This window comes from Prunus mume, linkage group LG8 (genome assembly GCF_029339155.1).
Source record: "Prunus mume cultivar Tortuosa linkage group LG8, ASM2933915v1, whole genome shotgun sequence".
NCBI lineage: Eukaryota > Viridiplantae > Streptophyta > Magnoliopsida > Rosales > Rosaceae > Prunus > Prunus mume.
Genome location: NC_142705.1, coordinates 5,577,245 through 5,600,173, shown reverse-complemented (window position 1 = coordinate 5,600,173; position 22,929 = coordinate 5,577,245). Strand labels below are relative to the sequence as shown.

The window sequence follows — 22,929 nt, the reverse complement described above, 5'->3', positions numbered from 1 at the left end:
CATTGATAGACGAAGATAGGAGGTGCATATACAACCTTGCTATTTTGAAGGTTGGACTCAGGATATTTGTGAGAGTTGAAGTTTGTAGATGAGAGAAAGGAAGTGAGGTTTGGGTAAAGAGATAGAATCAAAGACAGAGAGACTAAGAGAGAGAGAGAGAGAGAGAGAGAGAGAGACAGATGGCGAGAGGGAGTGTTGAGATTGTGGCTAATCTTGAGCGAAAGAGGAAGAGAGGCGAAAGAGATAGAACCAGACAGAGAGACATAGGAGACAGCAGAGAGAGGCGGATTGAGAGTGGGTGTGAATTTTAGGGTTTGTAATAAAAGCGCTAAATTAAATTTCGTGGAAAAAAAAAAGCGCCATAGGAAAACAAATTGGGCAGAAATTGGCAACAAATAAAAAAAAGGAAGAAAAAGGATGGTGGCTGTGAGAAGCTGCCACGTGTCCATAAATTTAGTTTAATGTAAATTTTATATGATTTCACTCCTAAAAATCATAATAAATACATTAAAATCAAAAAATTCACCAAAAATTCCTTGAAGTTCTAGTGACATTCTCCTCATCCTAAAGCTTGGAAAATATTATTTTACTTATAAAAATTCAAAATGACAACCAAAACTCAAATTAGATTGTAAGCAAACCAAACACTAGTTAATATTTGATAACCTAATGCTCTTGCTTCTTTGGTCCAATTACTTTGAACTCAATTATGTGGAATCATAATTTTAGACTTCTAAAATTAAAGGATTTGTCATAAGGAGTGTGTATCTTTATTCGTTGTATTTTTCAAATTTTTATTTAATCTGTTATGAATTTTTAAGATAAACAACAAAAAGTAAGAAAAATGACGTGTGGAGTGTGGTATGATGACACACATCACCAACAGAAAAAGCACCTAAGAAGTTGCGACTTGTCACTCAATTCAGTTTAATATGGATTTTATATGATTTCACACCTATAAATCATAATAAATACATTAAAAATTTGAAAAATCCATTGAAAATTCATATGAACTCCTAGTGACATTCTTTTAGTCCTAAAGCTTTGAAAATATTACTTTTACTATAAAATTTCAAAGTGACAACAAAACTTTAATTAGTTTGTAAACACACCAGCGCTAATTAACGTTTGATAAGCTAACACGCTTGCTTCTTTGATCCTCAATTATGTAGAATCATGATTTTAGACCTTTAAAATCGAAGGATTTATTGTAAGGAATGCATAGCTTTTTTCGGTGTATTTTCTTATTTTTTATTTAATTTGTTATAAATTTTTTAAGATAATAATTTTCGACGGCTGCTAATTCCTTGTAAAATAGAAATATTATTACCGACAACCTATGTTGCCTCGAAAATAGTTATATTATTCCGACAAAAGCGAATATGCCTCAGAAACAAAAGCACAACTATTACCGATGAGGATGTGTTTGGTCGTAAATATAATTGAGCATCAAGCGGACATATTTCTTCTTGAAATAGTCAAACAATAGACGACGAGATGAGAATTCCCTCGAAAATAATCATCTTATTTCCGACAAACATAATTTTAATGTCGTTAATAAAGTTGGCGCCAAGTTTTCCTGCCAAATAAATTACATTTCCGGCGACCATAGAGACTTTTTTCGAGGGTCGTTCCTTTGTCGGAAATAAATTCCAGTTCCATGACATATTTCAACGGATAACATTTTTAGTCGGAAAAACACTTCTGAGGAATTTGGGAGCCCTCGGAAAAATTTGGTCATAATGAACCTTTTTGTAGTGGATGTTGAGAATCAACGACTTAAAAGCAGGAAAATGCTAAAGGAAAGAATCTGTTACATGGAGGTCCTTGGCTTGGCGTGATTATTTCTTTGATTTCTTTGACAATGACAATGAAAATTGTGGGTAAGTTTAGTAGTGCTACAACCTTTTTTTTTTTCTTTCCTTATTGTTCCTAAATGAACTGAATGAAAAAGTATAACTGTTATCTGCTTACAAACATTAGTTTTATTTTTTATTTTTTATTTTCAGGTATTCTACGTTCATCGAGAAACTAGAAAATCATCCCTTTTTAATGACTTGAAGGAAAGAATGCAGTCCTTTTTTGAAATAAGGATCTCTCAAAATAAAAGTAAGTTGAAGAGAATATTAGATGGTAGGGCATTCCATGAGTATAGAAAGTGGAATAATAAAATTGAAGATATGGCTCCCTTCATAAAAATCTATGAAGATCGAAGAATAAATATGATGGTGATTGTGTATGGATCTTCTAGAATTTTTGAAAGATGTATATCTCGATTGTCGTGAGCAAACCTTTGAAGCTGTGGACGCTGAGGTCGAAAGATTGTATCCCAGGTTCTTGAATCAGATTCATACCATCTTCTGAAGGTAAATGTAAGCTAATTGAATAGAATACTCTTCTCTTTGCGCTTTCATCCTTCTATTTACTTAGTTTAATTCTTTTGTTTTGTGCAGATCATGAAGGTAGCACCTTCCTTCTACTGAACTTGAAGATATGCATTTTCTTGTTGTGGATCGGGCACAATTTGTACTTTTTGTTTTCATGAGTTGGGAGATAACTGTTTTACTTCTAAATAATATTGGAAGACATCATTATTTTCCTGAATGACAGAAAGGGCGCCAAGTTTTGTATGTTTCTGACGCCTTTGATAACTTACTTTCAGACCACGTTTCTCAATCATGGAATATGTTCGTAAAACATATATTAGTAATGCAAGCTCTCCTCAAGAGTGAAGGTAGCTTTGTAGTGTTAGTTATTGAAGCCAAATTGCCAACAAATTGGGGAAATATGTCTCCAAAATACTTGGAAGCCTTCACACATTTAAATGGCATGTTTTATTAAATTAATCATGATAAGAACGGTTTTAAATAACTTCTTTGGGTTTAAAGAAAAAGCCTGGATGAAAGTGGTGCACCTGAAGAAAGGTGCAAATTCTGTTGGAAGGTTGTCAACAACTTGGCATATTTCGCCCTCACCTTCCATGTCATGATGGTATGAATCATGTGAGGGATCATATCTGAAAAACCATGGTTGAACATATCCTGTTTCTGGTCATAAGTATTGTAACAACAGAAAACTGTGTTTTTTATTGTACCTGAAGAAAGGTGAGTCAATTGAGATGGTCGGTTTACAATTTTCTATTGATCACCCAGTGTCAATGTCACAAGTTAAATCAGAGATTCCAACAAGGTGTCTTTCCTTGTTAAATCTTTAAGCTGCTTGGTACTCAATAATCTAGTAAATTGTTTCTCCCAGTAAGTACATGCAATTCACTGCCAAAGGGGGAAAAACAGAAGCTTAAATAGGGTTCTAGTTTTCATGGAAAAAAATCTAAATAGGTTTGATAGCAAAGTGTAAAACATACCAATTACAGATGCATAAGGCAATTTTTTCGTGGAAAACGGGATTGTAGTTTTCTGGATGTGCACAATAGTCAGCCTGATATCAATCACAGATGTTTTTGAGTAAAATGTAACAAACATGCAGAAAAAGAGCTGTGAGGGAACTCACTTTGTCAAACAGCCATATATTTACCAGTCAAAACACATCCATATACTTGGACTACCCTTTTTGATGTGAGTGTAGGTTGAGCAACGCCTTGGCGTAATCAGATTGAAGAATGATGAAACTGCCACCAAGAAGGCATATCATATTTCTTCAGGTCAGTGGAAGAAGGCGATTAGGAACTTGAAATGCCGGGTACATTCAGGTTATGAAAATCAAACACGAGATTATATATGCAATACTACCATAGGCACCGTTGTTACATGAAACATTTGTGCAGGAGTTAAATACTTACAGTCCCTAATAGCTCAAAGCTACAGGAAAGAAAGTTATATTATATCAAATAGTCTTGAAACTTCATACTAGAAGTTATAGAAATTTATGGTAAAAATCACTTCAAAAGAGAGTAATACTAAAAATTGTGATCTGCGAAGGGACTTGAAAAACATTTTCAAATTAAATATGTAATCACTCGGAATTTAGCTAAAAGTCTGGAATTTAAGAGGAGAAATTGACAATTCCCTTGTTTGGCAACTTAAGAGTGGAAGTCGCGCGAAAAAAATCGTGGAAATTGGGGCATCAAATTCCCGAGTTTAATTTTCACCAAAATAGGTTTCATTTCATAATTTCCATAGTCTCATTTACAAAATTCCGTCATTTACAAAATTCGACATATATAAATCCAAATACTGAAATCTTCAATTGCTAGAAATTGAAATAATGGAAATCTAAATTCCGTCATTTTAGAATATAATGTAATTAATTTTCAATTGCATCATCCAAACAAAGGGTAAATGAAAAATAGGCACATAATAATTTTGAATTTAAAACCACAAGTACAAGATATGATGATAATGAGAATCAATAAAAATGATGGAATGAATATTGACAACAAAAACCATTAATTTTCATCAGTTTGGCAAGGAAGAAACAAATCTGAAACAATCAACACAAAGAAAAACATTAAATTTCACCAAATCAGTTGGAAAATAAATCAAAATATAACCTTCCTTCTACTGAACTTGAAGATATGCATTTTCTTGTTGTGGATCGGGGCACAATTTGTACTTTATGTTTTCATGAGTTGGGAGATAACTGTTTTTACTGGGAAGGTTCTTAGTTTCTAAAGAATATTGGAAGACATCATTATTTTCTTGAATGACAGTGCACCAAATTTTCAAGCTCGAATGCTGTCTGCCCTTTATAAACTGCCAAATTTTCTCTTGTAGAAGCCAAATTACCAACAAATGGGCTCAAACGGGCTGGGCTGGGCTTTAGACACCCATATCCTGCCTTAGCCCACTAAATGATGGGCCGAGCGTGCCCCCATCGGCATGTGAGTCCGTGGGCCAAATGATGATCTCTAATTAAATTTGGCCAAATCAGTAGAAAAATAAAGTTCAAAGTATAATTTTTTTTTAAAAAAACTTAACATCTCTGAATATATATATATATATATATATATTTAACTAACAACACTCACCTTAATCCTTCAAAATTTATCATAAAAAATAAACGATTCAAAATCAAGAAAATGGGGACTAAAGATGGAAAATCATGCTAAAAAGAAGGAATACGTGTATATTTTTGGGATTTTCATGTTGCTTGAGCTACTTTAAGGTGAGTGTTGCATGGCGTTTGATTGTTTAATTTTTAAAATTTAAAATTTTACTTTTAAAATTAAGGACTAATACTATTTTACCCCATCAAGGGTTAGGTGTCATATCGAAATGGGCCTTCAAATTTCAATTTCATCAATTTGATACCCAACATTTTTTAAATTGACCAAATTACACCCTTCGTCAACTTCATCCGATTCTTTCATCAATTGCTATTTGTGATTCTGTATATGCAATACGTCATTTCCCTTCTTCTCTACATAAACATGGATGAGAAGGTGTTGAGAGCACATGGATGAGAAGGTGTTGAAAAGAAGAAATAAAAATATTATAACCCAGAGGAGCAGCTGTGATATTGCCAGGGATGAAAGCACAAGGAAGAGAAGGTGTTGTAGTGGAAGAAAGAAACAGAGGTTAGTAGATTGGAGGTGTAAACACGGGATTGAAAAGCTCTTATAGAAATAGAAGTTCTCAATGATGTTTTAAATCAACAGCGTACAAGGAATCTAATGGTTACAAATAGAAGTCCGCATCCACTCCACACACTTGCACTTCGCAATAGAGAAAGTCCCCTCAATAGGGTACCTAAACCTTGATGGAATAAAACTAAAATTAAAATAGTTATCAAATGGGCTTAAGAAGTTTCTTCGTTTTGTTTACTTGCGAACTTCAGCATCTTCTGACATATGTTTGGATATGTTAAATGCGGTAGCTGATTTCGCATTCTGCAAGAAAGGACGGAAATAAGTGAAGCATATTTTTGGTTATTACAGTTGTGTTTCTAGTTTGATTTACACTCTCATATCCAATGGGTCACATGTTAAAATCAGAGATCCCAACAAGCCCACACATCCTTTACTTGTAAAATCCATAAGCTGCTTGGTACACAATAATCTAGGAAATTGCTACTCCCATCTCAATACATGCAAATAATATTTTATTATTATTATTATTTTTTTTTTTACAAAGATCCAAATTTCCATTTAAGAGTTGGATTTAATCCTCACATTTTGTGTTGTTGATTCAAGTGCTCTGACTTTAATGCCACATATTTTACTTTATTTTGATTTCAAAATTCCTTAAAAAAAATTAAATTCAAAAGAGTTAACCATAGTTAGGATTAAATAATATTTTAGAAATAAGGGTGGGTGGAAAGATAGGATTGTATTTTTTAAAATTTACATGGTGGGTGGAGAAATAGGACAAGTGGGGTGGAAATAGCAGCACTTTTTATGAAATTGTTATCTTATACTCATGTATATAAATTTTTTTTTTTTAAATTCTTATTAGAAAGTAGGAGTGTGATTAGTAATTTCGTTTCTAGTTTCCCCTTTTTTTTTTTTCCACAAGTGCATTCTTCTCTTTTCTTTTATTTATTTTTTATTTTTGCGTGCACTGCAAGCCTTCTACTATTGCAGGATTAGGAAACTTTGTTTCAGTTTCCCAATTTTTTTTTCCAGTGTTCCTAATGTAAAGTCTAGGGTGACCTCTATAAGAAGACCGAACCCTTGGCACAGCACAACCATAGTAAGAGAGTGTGTGTTTTCACATTGGAGTATATTACTGCAATTTTTTGGACGACTGGTAAGTGTGTCTCTGTGTATATTACTGCTATTGAAGTCCCATCCAATGTTTATAGAGTTTTACCTCAATTCGATTTGAGTTACTTGGGTCAAGTTGGTTTATCACATGTTTTATTTGTATACGTTTTGATGTTGTGTGGGTTATGTCCTCCTTTGAACTCACTGTGGGTTTTGTATTTCGGGCTAACTATGTTTAAACCTTGTTTGGTTATAATTGTAGACACTAACTTATATTTTGTGTTGAAGCTGAATTGAAATGGCAAGCCAGCAACCTTCACCGAATGGAATCGAAAGCAGATATAAACTCAACCCCAACCCGGATGAAGTATGCTTTGCCTAGTTCCCATTTTACTCTGTTTTCTTTATATACATCTTTTTGCATATGTAACATATAGTGTGTGTGTGTGTGTGTGTGAGTAGAAGTATAATGGGGCATTTGTTTTGCAGATAATAGACGAAAACATTACTGAATATGTGTTAAACTACCATACATCTCATGTCTACTTTACCGGAAAAATCTACTTTAAAAATGGTAAAGAAAAGGATGTCCGATTTTTAAAGGAATTGGAAGAAGACTCAGCCAAGAACCTGTTTTCCCATACTTCCAAGATAGATCATGTGGGAGTCTTGAAACCTTACTTTGTGACTTATTATGAACCACAAAAATTCTGGATTTTGTGTTATGATTGGTTCGATCAGCTTCTAGACGAATTGCTGATGGATGAGGAGGATATTGTAAGATCGATGATAAATGTCCATGTGGATGCATTTTCTTGGTGGTGCGATCAGATTCGGTATAATATATTCATGTCTTTTCACCCCTCCCTTTTTTTTTTCTAGATTATGTATAACCAACATATTGTTTTGTAATCTGTTGTGTAGGTATCTTTTACAAACGCTAAAGGATATACATGCTCATAAGTTTTTTCACAAGGGTTTGGATAGCACGTGCAATTATGTTGTTGTTTCCCAGAAAATCAAGATCATTAACGTTCAAAGCAGTTTTGAAGACCTCCAAGTTCCTGTAAATCATGAAGAAGTAAGAATGTTGAGAATCAAGGATTTAAAAGCATTCAGGGACATGTTAAAGGATAATATATTAATGCCAAAGGCTTCTTGGGGTGATCGTGATTCTTTCTGTGATTTCTTTGACTATGACAAATATGAGTAAGATGGGTTTTTGTTGTTGTTGTTGTTGTTGTTGTCGTCGTCATAATGAATAAGGAAGTTTAGTTGACCTCGTATATATTATTTTTTTTCTGTCAGAAAATATATTATTTTATTTGACTCACACATTCTTATTTTCAATTGTTTTAAGGTACCCTAGATTTGTCGAGAAACTAACAAAACACCCATTTTTGTTGAAACCTGCTGAAAGAATGAGGTGTTTTTTTGACATATGGTTCTACCTGGAACACAGTGATATGCGCAGGAAGACATTCGTGATGATATTAAATGGTATTGAATTCCAACGGTATAAATCCTGGAATGATCTTAACCGAATGGTTCCCGCCTTCAAACAAATTTATGAGCACAAGGATGACGCATACAAGGGTGGAAGTCTATTGGACCTCCTCAGATTTTTAAGAAATATAGGTACCCACTACATGAAGTATGATATCAGCACTGAAGATGTGGACTCTGAGGTTCGAAAACTATATCCAAATTTTCTGGATAAGCTTTATACCCACCTAATCTGAAGGTAATATTATTACTGCATATATACTGTATATTTTTCCTCCGGTTGTTATCCTGCTGATTAGTCTTGTATTTGTTTTTATGTGCAGATCATTGTTAGCCTCTTGGCTCCACCGAACTGGAATAGATTTGGTTTTTCTTGGTATGGACTGGGAAACAATCTGTGTTCTTTAGGTTTTTAGGATATATGTTACTTTTATTTTGTATGAGAGGATCAATTCTTTCGTGAATTGGAGTGAGAAAGTTTTATTTTTCTAAAATAAGAGTATTGGCGTTGCATCAATATTTTCTATATGTAATTTGTATCTTCCTAAGCATATCTTGAATGAGGTCTTTATAAAAATTGATGAGTTCTGTCAATTATTTTTCTTTCTTTAGTTTGGCCTCCCTGGTTGGAAGCCATTTCTTTATTTTGCTCTTTTCCATACAAGACCAAAAGTTTTGGGTAATGTTAAACGAACCCTAAAATTAACTGGTTACACTCTACTATCAAACGATTTATTGAATTACTAATTTACCCTATTTGTATTCGACACCTACTACAAGACTTTCCAATGGCTGAGTTTAGACACAATTTCAGAGAAGCAAACATGGCAGCTTATCTGTTATCCAAAAAAGGCCATACTTATCCCAATACTTGTATATATATTGAGGGATTCTTCAAATAATTTTATTTGAGGGACACCCTTTAGGGTCCCCTACGATATATATATATATATATATATTTTTAAACGATCCAAATTATCTATTTTTTATATCTACATACATTCATTGATCATCCCTGCAAAAAATTAGACAAATCGGAAACCGTTTCGACATCCAATTGTATCATACAAAATCAATGAACACGGTACTTCAAGAAAGTACTAAAAAATTTCAATAATTGAAATGAGTGGTCAAATGATATCGGATTCAAGTGATTTATTTATTATTATTATTTTTGTAGAGATGATCTTCGACTGAATATCTACAAAATAGACGGTTTGAATTAATAAGTCCCTCAAATAAACTTATTTGAGGGATCCCTCAACCGAAGCTCACTGTATATATATATATGGTTAAGTCATTTCTCAATGGACTTACTAGCTAGCTAGGATCAAGTTTGATCTATATGATTGCAAGATCATGATAGTGTTCGTTGTGATTTACTTTTAGTTTGATCTATATGGTTTTAAAATATTATAAATTTAAAAAATTTAAAAACAGAAAAGAAAAAAAATTCCCCCCCACTCAGGGCCCATTTTGATAGGGCATCTAAACCTCGATTGAGTAAAATGTCGTTAGTCCTAAAATTATATTAACTAAATTATAATCCAAGTTGGAATTAGTTAACTCAATATTTAATATTATTTATGATGTGACACGTGACATATCGTTTGGGACTCAAATTTGGTGTCTCTAGCATTATTGTTAAAATTTATATAAAATAAATAAATGAGTCAAAATCAGGAAAATTTGAACTAGCGATGAAAAATCACACTTAAAAGTCAAGCATAACGCTAAAAAGGAGGAAAACGTTTATATTTTTGGGATTTTCATGTTGCTTGAGGTATAATTTGAAGAAAAGTTTATTTTTGGCTAGATTTGGATTTAATTTCGTATTTTATCTTTAAGTAGAACACAAATATATTTTCCTGATATGGTTGGTTGTATCTTTTTAATTTGGCAAGTTTTAGGATATTCCACGCCCGCAATTCTTCTCTTTTTTGTTTGGTTGAACGTACCTTTTTCTATTGCAGGATTAGGAAACTTTGTTTCCAGTTTCCAATATATATATTTTTTTCCCGTCAATAGAATTAGGGTTCCTGATTATAAAAAGAAAAGGACAGACCCCTTGGCACTGCATATCAAACCAAGATAGAGGAGCAAAGAGAGTGTGCTTTCATATTGGAGGAGTATCGGGTACAGATCCATCAATCTTTTTGGACGACTCCGGTAAGTGTGTCCCTATGTATATTACTGCGATTGAAGTCCCATCCAATGTTTATAGGGTTTATCACATGTTTTATTATGAACTATTTGGATTGCATAGATCATTGACAAAAACTACTTAGATTTCTATAAAAAATTTGCAATTTAATTTCGTGGAGTCTATAGAACCAATTCACATCTATTAATTTTGCGGAATTCTAATACTTTATAGCAATAGTCGTGTGTCCATATATGTTTTGCCCCTATATTAGAATTAGGATTCCTAATTAATGTAGATTTAAAGTCCAGGTGGTTCCCTATAAAAACGACAGGACGATTGGCACAACACAGCCATAATTCATTCAATCAAATTAACCAAACTCAAGAGAGATTGTGTTTTCATAGTATATCGGCTATAAGATCGTGCTGCAGTATGATGACAAATTATGAGTTGGAAGGAAGATCAAGGGTTTGGAAAGATTCTGTACCCCGACCTACAGATTTAAAAAGGCTTCAAGACGAGAATTTGATACAGAATGGTACGTAGTATTTAAAAAATTCATAATTATTATGAAAATTTATCACTCAATTATGCTTTCTCATTTGTACGTACCTGTTTCAATGTATATGTCAATTATTATTTGTCATGTGTAATTGAATTTCGTTTTCTTCCAGTGTGTGAAAACTGTAATTGGGGATCACATCATTCTTAATTCTGGCGTGGACGACATAGTAGACTCGTCGAAGGTGAGAAATAATAGACTTTGTCATGTGTATACATGTCCGTTATTCTTTGTCATGTGTATGCTGAATTTCGTTTTCTTCCAGGCTGTGAAAACTGTAATTCGGGATCACATCATTCTTAATTCTGGCGTGGATGACATAATAGACTTGTCAAAGGTGCAAATAATTTATAATAATTAAAATGGATGTGCTTGTATGATTTTTTCCAGTCGTTCATTCATTTATTTGTTTGTTTCAGGCAACGTGCATGGAAGCTCATAAAGCCCGTGATCATATCTTTTTATTGTCTCTTGGTAAATACAAGACAGTTCCTGCTATTGTGGAATCAGTTATCCGTACTAACAACAGGGATAAAATTATACTACATTCAAAAGGAGAAGACATGGAGGATTGCCTTCTCACTTTGTGGTGTCACATTGCCCAGAGATGAGGAGCCCTATGCAGATGAAGCATTTGAACTACTGAGGCAAACCATAGTTCATAAAAGGGTGGAGGTAATTATTTAGCGCTTATCTGGTAGCTTTGATTTCCCCTTGGTTTTGTTTTTGCTTCGATAAAATGGTATCTCTTGTCCAGATTTTATTGGAGACTATTGATGAAGATGGATATTTCGTGGGAAGTTTATTGGAGTCAAATACCCATGTGGCAATGCCCCTGCTTGAAGCTGGCCTTGCAAAACTACTTAAATATGGTACCCGTTTGCCCATTAATCATCTCACGAAGCTTTTTAGAGTCGAGAAGTCTGCAATAACGAAGAAACTGAAAGTATGTGATGCAACCTATATATACCTGCATTAAGACAATTGCCTTCCTTTTAACTAATTGTGTTAATGATATTCATTTTGTTGCAGATTTGGGAGAACCATATATAGCGACCAGTAACAGAAAAAAGAGTTGAAGGGCATTCACGAACTTGCAGAAGTTCCAATCCAAGAACAAGTAACAGAAGAGATTCTAGGAGTTGGAATTTTTTTTATGGAATAGTTTAGCCTTTAAGTGTGAGTTGTTTATCACATCAGTGTAGTACAAGCAACAAATACAATTTCATGTTTGGCCTTCATTGTAGAGAGACCTCTTAGTTCTTTCTTTTTTGGTCGATAAAGAGACCTCTTATTTTGTTTTTTGGGTATATTTTGTGGTAGAATTTTTCTCTTAAGACTCAAATCATGCATGACTGACCAGTACAGATTTTACTTGGAACTGCACCTAACATTAGAGGGAATGATTATTGATATTTTCGAAAAAAAATACCAAATTAATATACAAAATCAGATCAAAGCCAATATTGGTCTGCACGTTTTTCCAAATTCAAAGATAATTAATATCCAACGTTAGCACCAAAGCATTTGGTTTGCACATTTTGAATTCAAAACAAATAGCAGAATACAAATAGTGATCACAAGCAGATATTACCAAAAACAAGTTTAGCCTTCAAACTTTCCAAAAGTGCAAGGTATATATTTTGTGAAGTGACGGCACCTTAAAAATTTGCCTCCTTATAGCAAGGAGAGTAAAAGGCTGCCCTAGAATAAAAACTACAATTGTCAGCAATGTATTGGCTATCAAATAAGACAAAAAGAATTTTCTGGACAGAGGAGCAAAAGCTGGCAGAAACGGTCATCCACTGAATCGTCAAGAAATCGTTCAAGTGGATATCAAAATCTTGCTGGATATCAAAATGGGGTCAATCTTGATTCTTGAATATCAAGAACTAGCAGACTTCGGAGGCATAATTAGTGACTAATTTGGAATCTCCTACTTAGTTTTTATGATTTTCTCGTAGCTATTATTCACTCACAATCTGGATTTTCCAAAGCATTCCCAACTGTTGCTACTTGGGCCTTGATTAATCCTCCAAAGGTTTATTTTGAAAATCATTTCGTTCTTTAATCCAGTGAATCAGATGGTTTTCATGAGTTAAATATTGTTATTCATTTGTTGCCATCATTAAAAAGATTGTTTGAGTAAAAGAAGGAGCATGAGTTAGGGTTACAATTATTAACTATATGTGCCCTTGGATTAATCTAAGGATCATTATTAAAGAGGTCCTCACGTTTCCTCATTTTTAAGTCATGTATTTTCCTGATATGGTTGTATCTTTGTAATTAGTCAAGTTTTAGTATTAGGGACACTCTTTCGGATTTAATTGATTTTTTGCAGAGATGATCTTTGAGGGAATATCTAAAAACTAGACGATTCAGATGATTGAAATACAATGCATTTGCATGTTATTATCGTGTTGATGCCATTGTAAACATGCAGAAAAATAGGGAGGTGTTGTACAAAATACATGTGTCCGCCCGATAATAACGTCCCGATGTTCCACCGTTTATATGAAGAAATTGAAAATTACATAGAATTTTAAAATGACGGAATTTTGTAAATAGCACTATGAAAATTGTGAAATGACGCCAATTTTGGAAATTAAACTCGGGAATTTGATGCTTCAATTTCTACGATTTTTTCCGCGCGTCATTTAATAAATTCACGCGCTTAACTTGCCAAACAAAGGAATTGTCAATTTCTTCTCTTAAATTCCCGACTTTTAGCTAAATTTCGAGTTATTTTCCCTTATCCAAACAGAGGGTATTTTCATGTGTCCTTTGGTTGAGGAATCCCTCAAATAAGTATTTGAGGGACATCTTTGTAAGACCCACCACACATGGTATTTCAATGATCAGAACTGTCTAGTTTTTATGCATTCTCTCAAAGATAATCTCTACAAAAAATCACTTGAATTCAAAACCATGTGGCCATTCAATTAGATGGTTGTTATTATAACCTTTTGTTGAAGCACGGTGTTCATCTATTTTTTTTGTCCCAATTAGATCCCTTAATGAATTTCAAATTGCATGTTTTTTTTGTTTTTTTGGGCAAGAATGATCTATGAATGATGCTTAGAAAAATAGATGGTTTGGATCATTGAAAAAAAAAAAATTCATAGAATACCTTCAAGTTTACTATAGGTAACTTGAGCTATCGATATAGATGTTTAATCGGGGAATGGATGAGCAACAAGCTTCATCGAGTGACAGCAACAAAAAGAAATACACGAACTCAATTCAATTAAGATTTTAAAAGAGTTAAATGGAGTTATAAAGTTTGTAGAGTTCAATGTAGTTCAATTGATTTCTATCAACTCCACATAAAGCTTGATTGAATTCCTAGATTGATTTTGATGCTGTTTGTTAGAGTTTTATCGTAGATTTTAAAAGAGTTGATTAGAGTTCTAATATATATATATATATATATATTTTTATCTTTGTGGTTGTTTATCGTTTTTCTAGATTTTCAAAAGAGAAAAGTACATTTACAAAAACATTTGAGCTATTGAACTTCCAAATCAATACATCCAAATAAAATTTTTTAAAAAAGGGCATCTAATAATTTGTTCAAATGTGCAACCAAATAAGGACTTATGTCTGCATGTTTATTAAAAATGCACAAAAGTAAAAACATAAAAGTAATTTCATGACAAAAAAAATGATAAGTAAACTATAATTCTAAATGCATAAAATGAATAAGTATATGCTTCATTGCTCATCTTTGACTCCCGTCATTCATAGCATCTCTCCACATATCTGAAGATATCTCAACCCTCCATTGGTTAGCATTCTCCCGTTGTTGTTCTTGGGTTTGAAAAACTTGGTCATAATTATTTCCCTACACTGATGTGACGAAGAATTCATGATTAAATGCTACATGAAATTGTATTTGTTCCTTTAACTACACTGATGTGACGAAGAATTCATGATTAAATGCTAAACTATAAGATAAAAAGATTCCTAATTCCTAATACATCTTTTCTTCTAATTTCTCAACACTTGCTCGATATCTTCTCCATATATAGCGCCACACTCCCACCTATTGACCCTTGTTCTTGGAACTTTTGAAATTTCGTGTATGCCCTTCAACTCTGTCTTATGTTAGTAGTTGCTATAAGAGGGTTCCCATAATTTTCCCAAATCTGCAGCAAAATGAATATTATTAACACAATTAGTTAAAAGGAAGAATGTCATAATGCAGTTATATATGTTGCTTCACATACTTTCAGTTTCTTCGTTCTTGCAGACTTCTCAACTCTAGAAAGCTTCTTGGAATAATCAGTGGGAACACCAACTTTAAGTTTTGCAAGGCCAGCTTCAAGCAGGGGTATTGCCACATGGATATTTGACAACAATAAAGTTCCCACGAAACATCCATCTTCATCAATTGTCTCTAGTTCAACCTGTACGGATGATACAATTTTATGGAAGTAAGAAGAAAACCAAGAGAAAATAAAAGCTACCAGATAAATGCTAAATTATCACCTCCACCGTTCTCTGAAGTATGTTTTTTCTCAATAGTCTAATTGCTTCATTTGCATAGGGCTCCTCATCATATCTGGGCAATGTGACACCACCAAGTGAGAAGGCAATCCTCCATGTCTTTGCGTTTTGAATCCGTAGTATAATTTTATCCCTCGTGTTAGTACGGATAATAGATTCCACAACAGCAGGAACTTTCTCGAATTTATCATCAGCACCATCAAAGAACCATAAAAAGATATAATCACAGGCTTTACCACTTTGGTCGAGTGTTGCCTGAAACAAATGCATGTCATGAATGAATGAATTGATAAGAAAAACTAACTCGCAGAGAAAAAACACATCGATCCCTTGTAACTGTTATTATAAATTATGGAGTAATATTCTCACATTTGACAAGTCTTTTATGTCCATGACTTTAGGATCCACGCCAGAATGCATTCCTTTGTTATTACGAATAGCATCTGATTCTGCAATACGAAGGGCATCATAATATTTTGATACCAACTCAATATCCTTTTGTCTACAAACAGTGCCAAGGCCTTCTGCGACGACCAACTCAGAAACATTCTGGCTATCACGAGCATCACCACCATCATTTACAAGGAAGACTGATCCATGGTAATATTTTATCTGAGTTTTCGGGCTGGGAATCCTTGAATACTCCAATTCAACTCGCACCTGCAAGTGTTTGTTCATTTTTCTTGATAATCCCAATGGTGAATAGAGTACTGAAGTTGACAAGGTTTATTTCAAATCATAACAGAGATTTCTATAATTAAGAAAACAACATATCAAAATTAGTTCGCATGCATACTTGGCGCCCAATAAGGTGTGCTCTCACAAACTCCATTGCTTCATTAGCATAGGCCTCCTCTCGTTTTACTCCAGCAGAACCCAATTTTGGACACGTAATACTTGAAAGATAAACCTCACGGTATTGTTCAGTGCCATCTTTCAGAGAATCATCAGCCACAATGATGTGGTCCCCACATAGAATTTGCACAACCTGGGAGAATACAAAAATCCATTTCACATGACAAAGAATAACGGACAGATAGCTTGGAATACGCATATAGTTTTTTGTTTTTGGACAAAGCATAATTGAGTGATATAAATTTTCATAATAATCATGAATTTTTTAAATACTACCGTTCCTCTCAAATGCTGGCCTCGAATCCTATATAAAGCTGTAGGTGGGGGCACGTAGTCTTTCCAAACCCTTGATCTTCCTTCCCTAGCCTCATAATCTGCATTTTTTAGCTCCCACTTCTCTTTTTCTTCCATAATGTCTTCACTCCAGGCACCATATTTTGCATAACTCTGAACACGAAATTTAAAAGCATCCACATATATATAATTACGGGTTTGAAAGAGGCTATAAAATATTCACGAGCATAACATGCAAGGAGATACACCAAAGACTGAAAGCACATGTGATAAATATTACAACTGCCAGAAATTGGAACACATTTAACCATCATGAAATGGGAATGCAGTTTAAGCGCTCTTACTTTTTTAATAAGCTCCAACGCTAGGGATTTCTCTTCCGAGTCTCCGCCGTAGTAACATACTGACCCAACTATATTATTGTGTTTGTCAGTGCCTCTCACACATATTTGCACCTATAAATTTCCACCATAGTGTTCATAAAATTGAAAATAAATTCAATGTACACAAGATAATCTACAGTAAAAATTCCTTACATCTCTATGCAATACTTGAATTTCTGTAAACCATTTAGATTCATGTGCGAGAGGTGTTATAGACAAAGCCTAATTGCAACAAAGAGAAAAATGTTATATACATACATATATATATATATATATATATATATATAATACATAATGTTATGAAAACAAAGCCGATATAAACCAAATGTAACGCTGTACAGACTTTTCCAAATTACAAAAGGAAAGCATACATACCTGAACTCCTACAACCATTACATCGATAAAATGAAAATCTGGAATCAATAAGACTCTGACTGTGCGGGCATCGATGACTGTCTCAGCAATACCACTCATGGGAGTAGTTTTAACTAACAAACTCTGGATAGTTAACTCGCTACGTATCCTACTGGATTCCATAGCAGCATCTGGGTCCTGAAATTAAGAACAAAATGGTCATGATATCTAAGTTGTCATGTACATCGATCACACACAAGATTTGAAGTCAACTTCCAACATATATGCTACAACAAGTTAGATTCACGTCATAAGAAATATAAGGCAGGGATAAATTAAAAATGCAAACCTTGTTCCAGAGACCAAGGCCATCCTCCATAGCTTTCTCTTGCTCGAGCTTTGCTTTGTTATTATTGCTCTCCCTCACCTGCACTCTTACACCCATTTAAATGAAACATTGAATATAAAATTAGCGACCAATAACTCCAAAAAAGAGACGATTGAAACCTTTGCCCAGCCTTTAGAAATAGCCCGTAGTGCAACATTTTCTTCTCCCAGCATAACATTCCCAAATATAATTGTTCCGAAGTTATATTTCTGCTCATATAATGCTACGACCTGTTGGGAAATGTAGTGAGGTAGATACATGCATGATGGTTATTCATTGTTAAAGGACTAGCTAGTACAATCGATAGTAAACCAAAAAAAGAGAAGTGATATGAAAATAGCTGGGCACCTTTCCTATGCACAGTTTCCTCATAAACTCTCTGCTGCCCCATGCAAATAACTCATCCCTTTCAAAATTTTCATCCTTATCCTGGCAGGAAGAAACAAGAGAACACAAAAATGGCAGCAAACAATTAATGCATGAAATTTTTTTAAACAAATCCACAATCCATAACCGTATAATCCTTGATTTTTGTATATATATAATTTTTTTAGAAAAAACAAAGAGCAAAAACGAACTAACAACCAACAATATCCAAAAAACACAAAATTAAGAACATGTTGGCAGAACACAAATGTTTATTACGTACCAATGCCGGAGCAGAAGCCTGTGACAAGCAGACTGTCTTTTCAAACTTGGGATCGATGATGACCTGCCCACCTTTGATAGGCAAGAGGACCAAGCGATCCCCTGAAGGAACAGCCTTTACCGTTGCCTCAAAGCGTTGCATCTCAACAGCCTTCATTGTCACCTATGGAATTAATGTCATGTCAACAACCTTCTAATAACAACTAGAAGCAAAACTAAAGAAAAATAGCATGGGATGGCAAGGGTTACTGTGCAAAAAAACCAGAAGTTGTAGACGTGGCATTCCATATATATGCACATAAGTCAATTTTATTCAAGAAAATCGAAAGTTAAAGGAGGACAGAACCCAGTACACGACATCAAAACTTATGCAAATTACCGCAACATCATATTTTGTACACAAGCACCACGTGACCATAGTCGATGCAAAACAAAATAGAACGATATAAGACGTAGTAATAGAATACCACACCCTGTTTACGTTACTTTCGTATACTCCATCAATTTAGTCATATTAAATGTTCATATTTCACAATATAATCCAAATCATTCGTAATAAAACATGTGACATACCAACTTGACAATTAACTGAAATCGACTTAGGGTAAAACTGTATAAACGTTGGATGGGACTTCACTCACAGTAATATACATAGAGACATCACTTACCAATCGTCCAAAAAGATTGCAGTAATATATGCCTGATACTCCTCCAATGTGAAAAAAAAAACACACACACACACACGCTCTCTCTTGCTATTAAAAACTCTCACTTCGCTTACTGAATTTGATTAAATGAATAATGGCTTGTGCCGTGCAAAGGGTTCGGTCCTTTTTTTATAGAGGATCACCCTCTACTTTAAATCTACATTAGGAACACTGGAATTAAAAAATAAAATTTAAAAAAAAGGGAAACTGGAATTCCTAATCCTGCAATAGAAGAAGGCTTTGGACCCACACGCAAAAAAAAAAACAAAAACAAAAAAGGAAAAAAAAGAGAAGAATGCACGTGTGGGAAAAAAGAAAAGGGAAACTAGAAACGAAGTTTACTAATTTCTCACTCCTACTTTCTAACTGATATATACACAAATATAAAGATATATATTTTGACCCAAAAAAAAAATAAACATACGCATAGAGCATGAACATAGCTGAAGACTAAAAGGAAAGTCAGAGCAAAGAAACGAAGCTGAAGCAGAAGACGAAGACGACCTACACCATCGCAGGCTGAAGAGGAAGACCCACCATCTATGCGAAAGAGGTATGCTATCATTGGTTATGATTGTTTCAATATATGGGCCATGGTTCTTCGATTTGGGGTTCTGGAATGAGTTCTGATCTGGTTTTAATGGGTTTGAAGATCACTCCTCATGATTTTTTTAATGGTTTTTTAAAATTTTGGAATATCATGTGTGCGAAGTCTCTAGTCCTAATTGATTTGGCGAAGAAAAAAACAGAATTTGAGCCATGGTTATTCTATTTGGGGGTTCTGTGTGATGAGTTTTGATTTGGGTTCTATTGAGTAATTTTTAATATGGATTCTAATGGGTAACTCATAAGACAGAATTTTGGAATATCACGTGTGCGAAGTCTCTGCTCCTAATTGATTTGAAGAAGACAAAAAAATAAAAAACAGAATTTGATTGAAAGAGTTTGATTGGTCTCTTCTCCTAAGAATATTATCATTATATGAATATATCCTTTGTTTCTATTGATTACATGGGCGTATAGTAGCTCTATATGTACAGCTTGGTAGAGAATTCTACAATAAAACTTGTTACAAACTTTGTGGAGCTGCAGAAAAGTGTAGCAAGGCTGTGAAGTCAGCCGGAGCCTTTTTGGACGGCTCCGGTAAGTGTGTCCTATGTATATTAGGGCGATTGAAGTCCCATCCAATGTTCTCAAGTCCATTAATTTGATTTATTTGGGTCAAGTTGGTGTATCACATGTTTTATTATGAACAATATGGATTACATAGATCCATGACAAAAACTGCTTAGAATTCTATTAAAATTTTGCAATTTATCTTTGTGGAGCCTATAGAAACAACTCACATCTATTAATTTTGTGGAATTCTAATACTTTAGCAATAGTCGTGTGTCCATATATTTCTGCCAGTTTTTGATTGGAGATTAGCATGGTAGGTGGCTTTGTAGGTATATATATGTAGGGGATTGGCATCAGAGTTGGAAATCTCGGATTGGCATATTGTATAATATGAATGCTTAAATTTTCCGATTGTTTAGTTCGAATAATTATAGCAACTAATTAAGTTATATTTTGTGATGGGGAAAAAGTTTATTTGGAATGGGAAAGCAACAAGCTTCAATTGATGGAGTACAAAAGGGACATCAACTCAACCCCGACAAGGATGTGGTATGTTTTGACTACTTTTTCATTTTTATTTTATTTGCATCGATTATGCTTCACGTGATGCTTGTATAACAGTAAAAATATGATGTTGTGGTTATTTTTTATGCAGAGAATAGGAGGTGAAAGTATGAATATCATTGGATATGAGTTAAATTATGACCCATCTCAAATTTACTTTGCTGGAAAAATATACTTTAAAGATGGCAAAGAAAGGGAGGCTCGATTTTTTAAGTTCGAAAAATCGCAGGAAGAGTTAGCTAAGCAGATATTTAATCAAACTTCCAATTTAACTTATCATGCGGGTTTCTTGAAACCTTACTTTGTGAGTTATTATGAACCACAAGATATTTGGATTTTGTGCTACCCTCAATTCGATCAACTTCTGTGCGAAATGATGGATGACGATTTTGTAATGCCAATGAGAACTGAGATTTCTCATATTCTATCTCCTTGGTGGTGCGATGCAATTCGGTATAATATATTCATATCTTTTTCTTTTTGCCTCAAATATGTATTGTATAATAATTAGTGCTGATAATGTTTTTTTTAATCCATTGTGCAGGAACCTTTTACGAACAATAAAACATATACATTTTTATGATTTTTTTCATATGGGTTTGAACAAAACATGCAATTATGTTGTTGTTTCCAATCGAATCAAGATTATTAACGTGGAATGCAGTTTTGAAGACCTCGGAGATACCATACATCCTATAAATGTAAGGATGTTGAGAATCAACGACTTAAAAGCACTGAGGAAAATGCTAAAGGAAAGAATACTGTTACCTGGAGGTCCTTGGCTTGAGCGTGATTATTTCTTTGATTTCTTTGACAATGACAATGAAAATTGTGGGTAAGTTTAGTAGTGCTACAACCTTTTTTTTTTTCTTTCCCTTATTGTTCCTAAATGAACTGAATGAAAAAAAAGTATAACCTGTTATCTGGCTTACAAACATTAGTTTTTATTTTTTATTTTTTATTTTCAGGTATTCTACGTTCATCGAGAAACTAGAAAATCATCCCTTTTTAATGACTTCGAAGGAAAGAATGCAGTCCTTTTTTGAAATAAGGATCTCTCAAAATAAAAGTAAGTTGAAGAGAATATTAGATGGTAGGGCATTCCATGAGTATAGAAAGTGGAATAATAAAATTGAAGATATGGCTCCCTTCATAAAAATCTATGAAGATCCGAAGAATAAATATGATGGTGATTGTGTATGGGATCTTCTAGAATTTTTGAAAGATGTATATCTCGATTGTCGTGAGCAAACCTTTGAAGCTGTGGACGCTGAGGTCGAAAGATTGTATCCCAGGTTCTTGAATCAGATTCATACCATCTTCTGAAGGTAAATGTAAGCTAATTGAATAGAATACTCTTCTCTTTGCGCTTTCATCCTTCTATTTACTTAGTTTAATTCTTTTGTTTTGTGCAGATCATGAAGGTAGCACCTTCCTTCTACTGAACTTGAAGATATGCATTTTCTTGTTGTGGATCGGGGCACAATTTGTACTTTTTTGTTTTCATGAGTTGGGAGATAACTGTTTTTACTTCTAAATAATATTGGAAGACATCATTATTTTCCTGAATGACAGAAAGGGCGCCAAGTTTTGTATGTTTCTGACGCCTTTGATAACTTACTTTCAGACCACGTTTCTCAATCATGGAATATGTTCGTAAAACATATATTAGTAATGCAAGCTCTCCTCAAGAGTGAAGGTAGCTTTGTAGTGTTAGTTGTTGAAGCCAAATTGCCAACAAATTGGGGAAATATGTCTCCAAAATACTTGGAAGCCTTCACACATTTAAATGGCATGTTTTATTAAATTAATCATGATAAGAACGGTTTTAAATAACTTCTTTGGGTTTAAAGAAAAAGCCTGGATGAAAGTGGTGCACCTGAAGAAAGGTGCAAATTCTGTTGGAAGGTTGTCAACAACTTGGCATATTTCGCCCTCACCTTCCATGTCATGATGGTATGAATCATGTGAGGGATCATATCTGAAAAACCATGGTTGAACATATCCTGTTTCTGGTCATAAGTATTGTAACAACAGAAAACTGTGTTTTTTATTGTACCTGAAGAAAGGTGAGTCAATTGAGATGGTCGGTTTACAATTTTCTATTGATCACCCAGTGTCAATGTCACAAGTTAAATCAGAGATTCCAACAAGGTGTCTTTCCTTGTTAAATCTTTAAGCTGCTTGGTACTCAATAATCTAGTAAATTGTTTCTCCCAGTAAGTACATG

General features: G+C 33.9%; 3 protein-coding genes across 3 annotated transcripts; 2 read left to right on the top strand and 1 right to left on the bottom strand.

Moving 5' to 3' along the window:
• Positions 1–10,906: 10,906 nt before the first annotated feature.
• Positions 10,907–12,171, top strand: LOC148914572 (ribonuclease TUDOR 1-like). The gene is made up of 7 exons (XM_089042700.1): positions 10,907–10,924; positions 10,991–11,062; positions 11,144–11,215; positions 11,298–11,352; positions 11,408–11,553; positions 11,636–11,824; positions 11,911–12,171. The coding sequence occupies exons 1-7, from the start codon at positions 10,907–10,909 to the stop codon at positions 11,929–11,931; spliced, it is 573 nt and encodes a 190-aa protein (XP_088898826.1). The 3' UTR covers positions 11,932–12,171.
• Positions 12,172–14,969: 2,798 nt separating this feature from the next.
• Positions 14,970–18,466, bottom strand: LOC148914571 (ribonuclease TUDOR 2-like). The gene is made up of 13 exons (XM_089042689.1): positions 18,311–18,466; positions 18,010–18,090; positions 17,781–17,891; positions 17,623–17,700; positions 17,295–17,471; positions 17,088–17,141; positions 16,881–16,991; positions 16,519–16,689; positions 16,184–16,375; positions 15,757–16,047; positions 15,370–15,642; positions 15,108–15,287; positions 14,970–15,026 (listed from the first exon to the last, which is right to left on the bottom strand). Exons 1-13 carry the CDS (start codon positions 18,464–18,466, stop codon positions 14,970–14,972), a joined length of 1,932 nt encoding a protein of 643 aa, XP_088898815.1.
• An 819-nt stretch (positions 18,467–19,285) lies between these two features.
• Positions 19,286–22,304, top strand: LOC148914570 (uncharacterized). Its single transcript, XM_089042986.1, has 6 exons — positions 19,286–19,569; positions 20,606–20,684; positions 20,791–21,152; positions 21,244–21,534; positions 21,668–22,027; positions 22,115–22,304. The coding sequence occupies exons 1-5, from the start codon at positions 19,559–19,561 to the stop codon at positions 22,023–22,025; spliced, it is 1,101 nt and encodes a 366-aa protein (XP_088899112.1). The 5' UTR covers positions 19,286–19,558; the 3' UTR covers positions 22,026–22,027; positions 22,115–22,304.
• Positions 22,305–22,929: the final 625 nt, after the last annotated feature.

Coding starts and splice junctions, on each gene's coding strand:
- LOC148914572 (XM_089042700.1), top strand. Junction 11,216..11,297: donor ACATAATAGACTTGTCAAAG/GTGCAAATAATT, acceptor TGTTTGTTTCAG/GCAACGTGCATGGAAGCTCA. Junction 11,353..11,407: donor TATCTTTTTATTGTCTCTTG/GTAAATACAAGA, acceptor TACTAACAACAG/GGATAAAATTATACTACATT.
- LOC148914571 (XM_089042689.1), bottom strand. CDS start 18,466: ATGAAGGCTGTTGAGATGCAACGCTTTGAGGCAACGGTAAAGGCTGTT. Junction 15,288..15,369: donor TACTTCAGAGAACGGTGGAG/GTGATAATTTAG, acceptor TCATCCGTACAG/GTTGAACTAGAGACAATTGA. Junction 15,027..15,107: donor CAAGAACGAAGAAACTGAAA/GTATGTGAAGCA, acceptor ATTTTGCTGCAG/ATTTGGGAAAATTATGGGAA.
- LOC148914570 (XM_089042986.1), top strand. Junction 21,153..21,243: donor TGGTGGTGCGATGCAATTCG/GTATAATATATT, acceptor TCCATTGTGCAG/GAACCTTTTACGAACAATAA. Junction 21,535..21,667: donor AATGACAATGAAAATTGTGG/GTAAGTTTAGTA, acceptor TTTTATTTTCAG/GTATTCTACGTTCATCGAGA.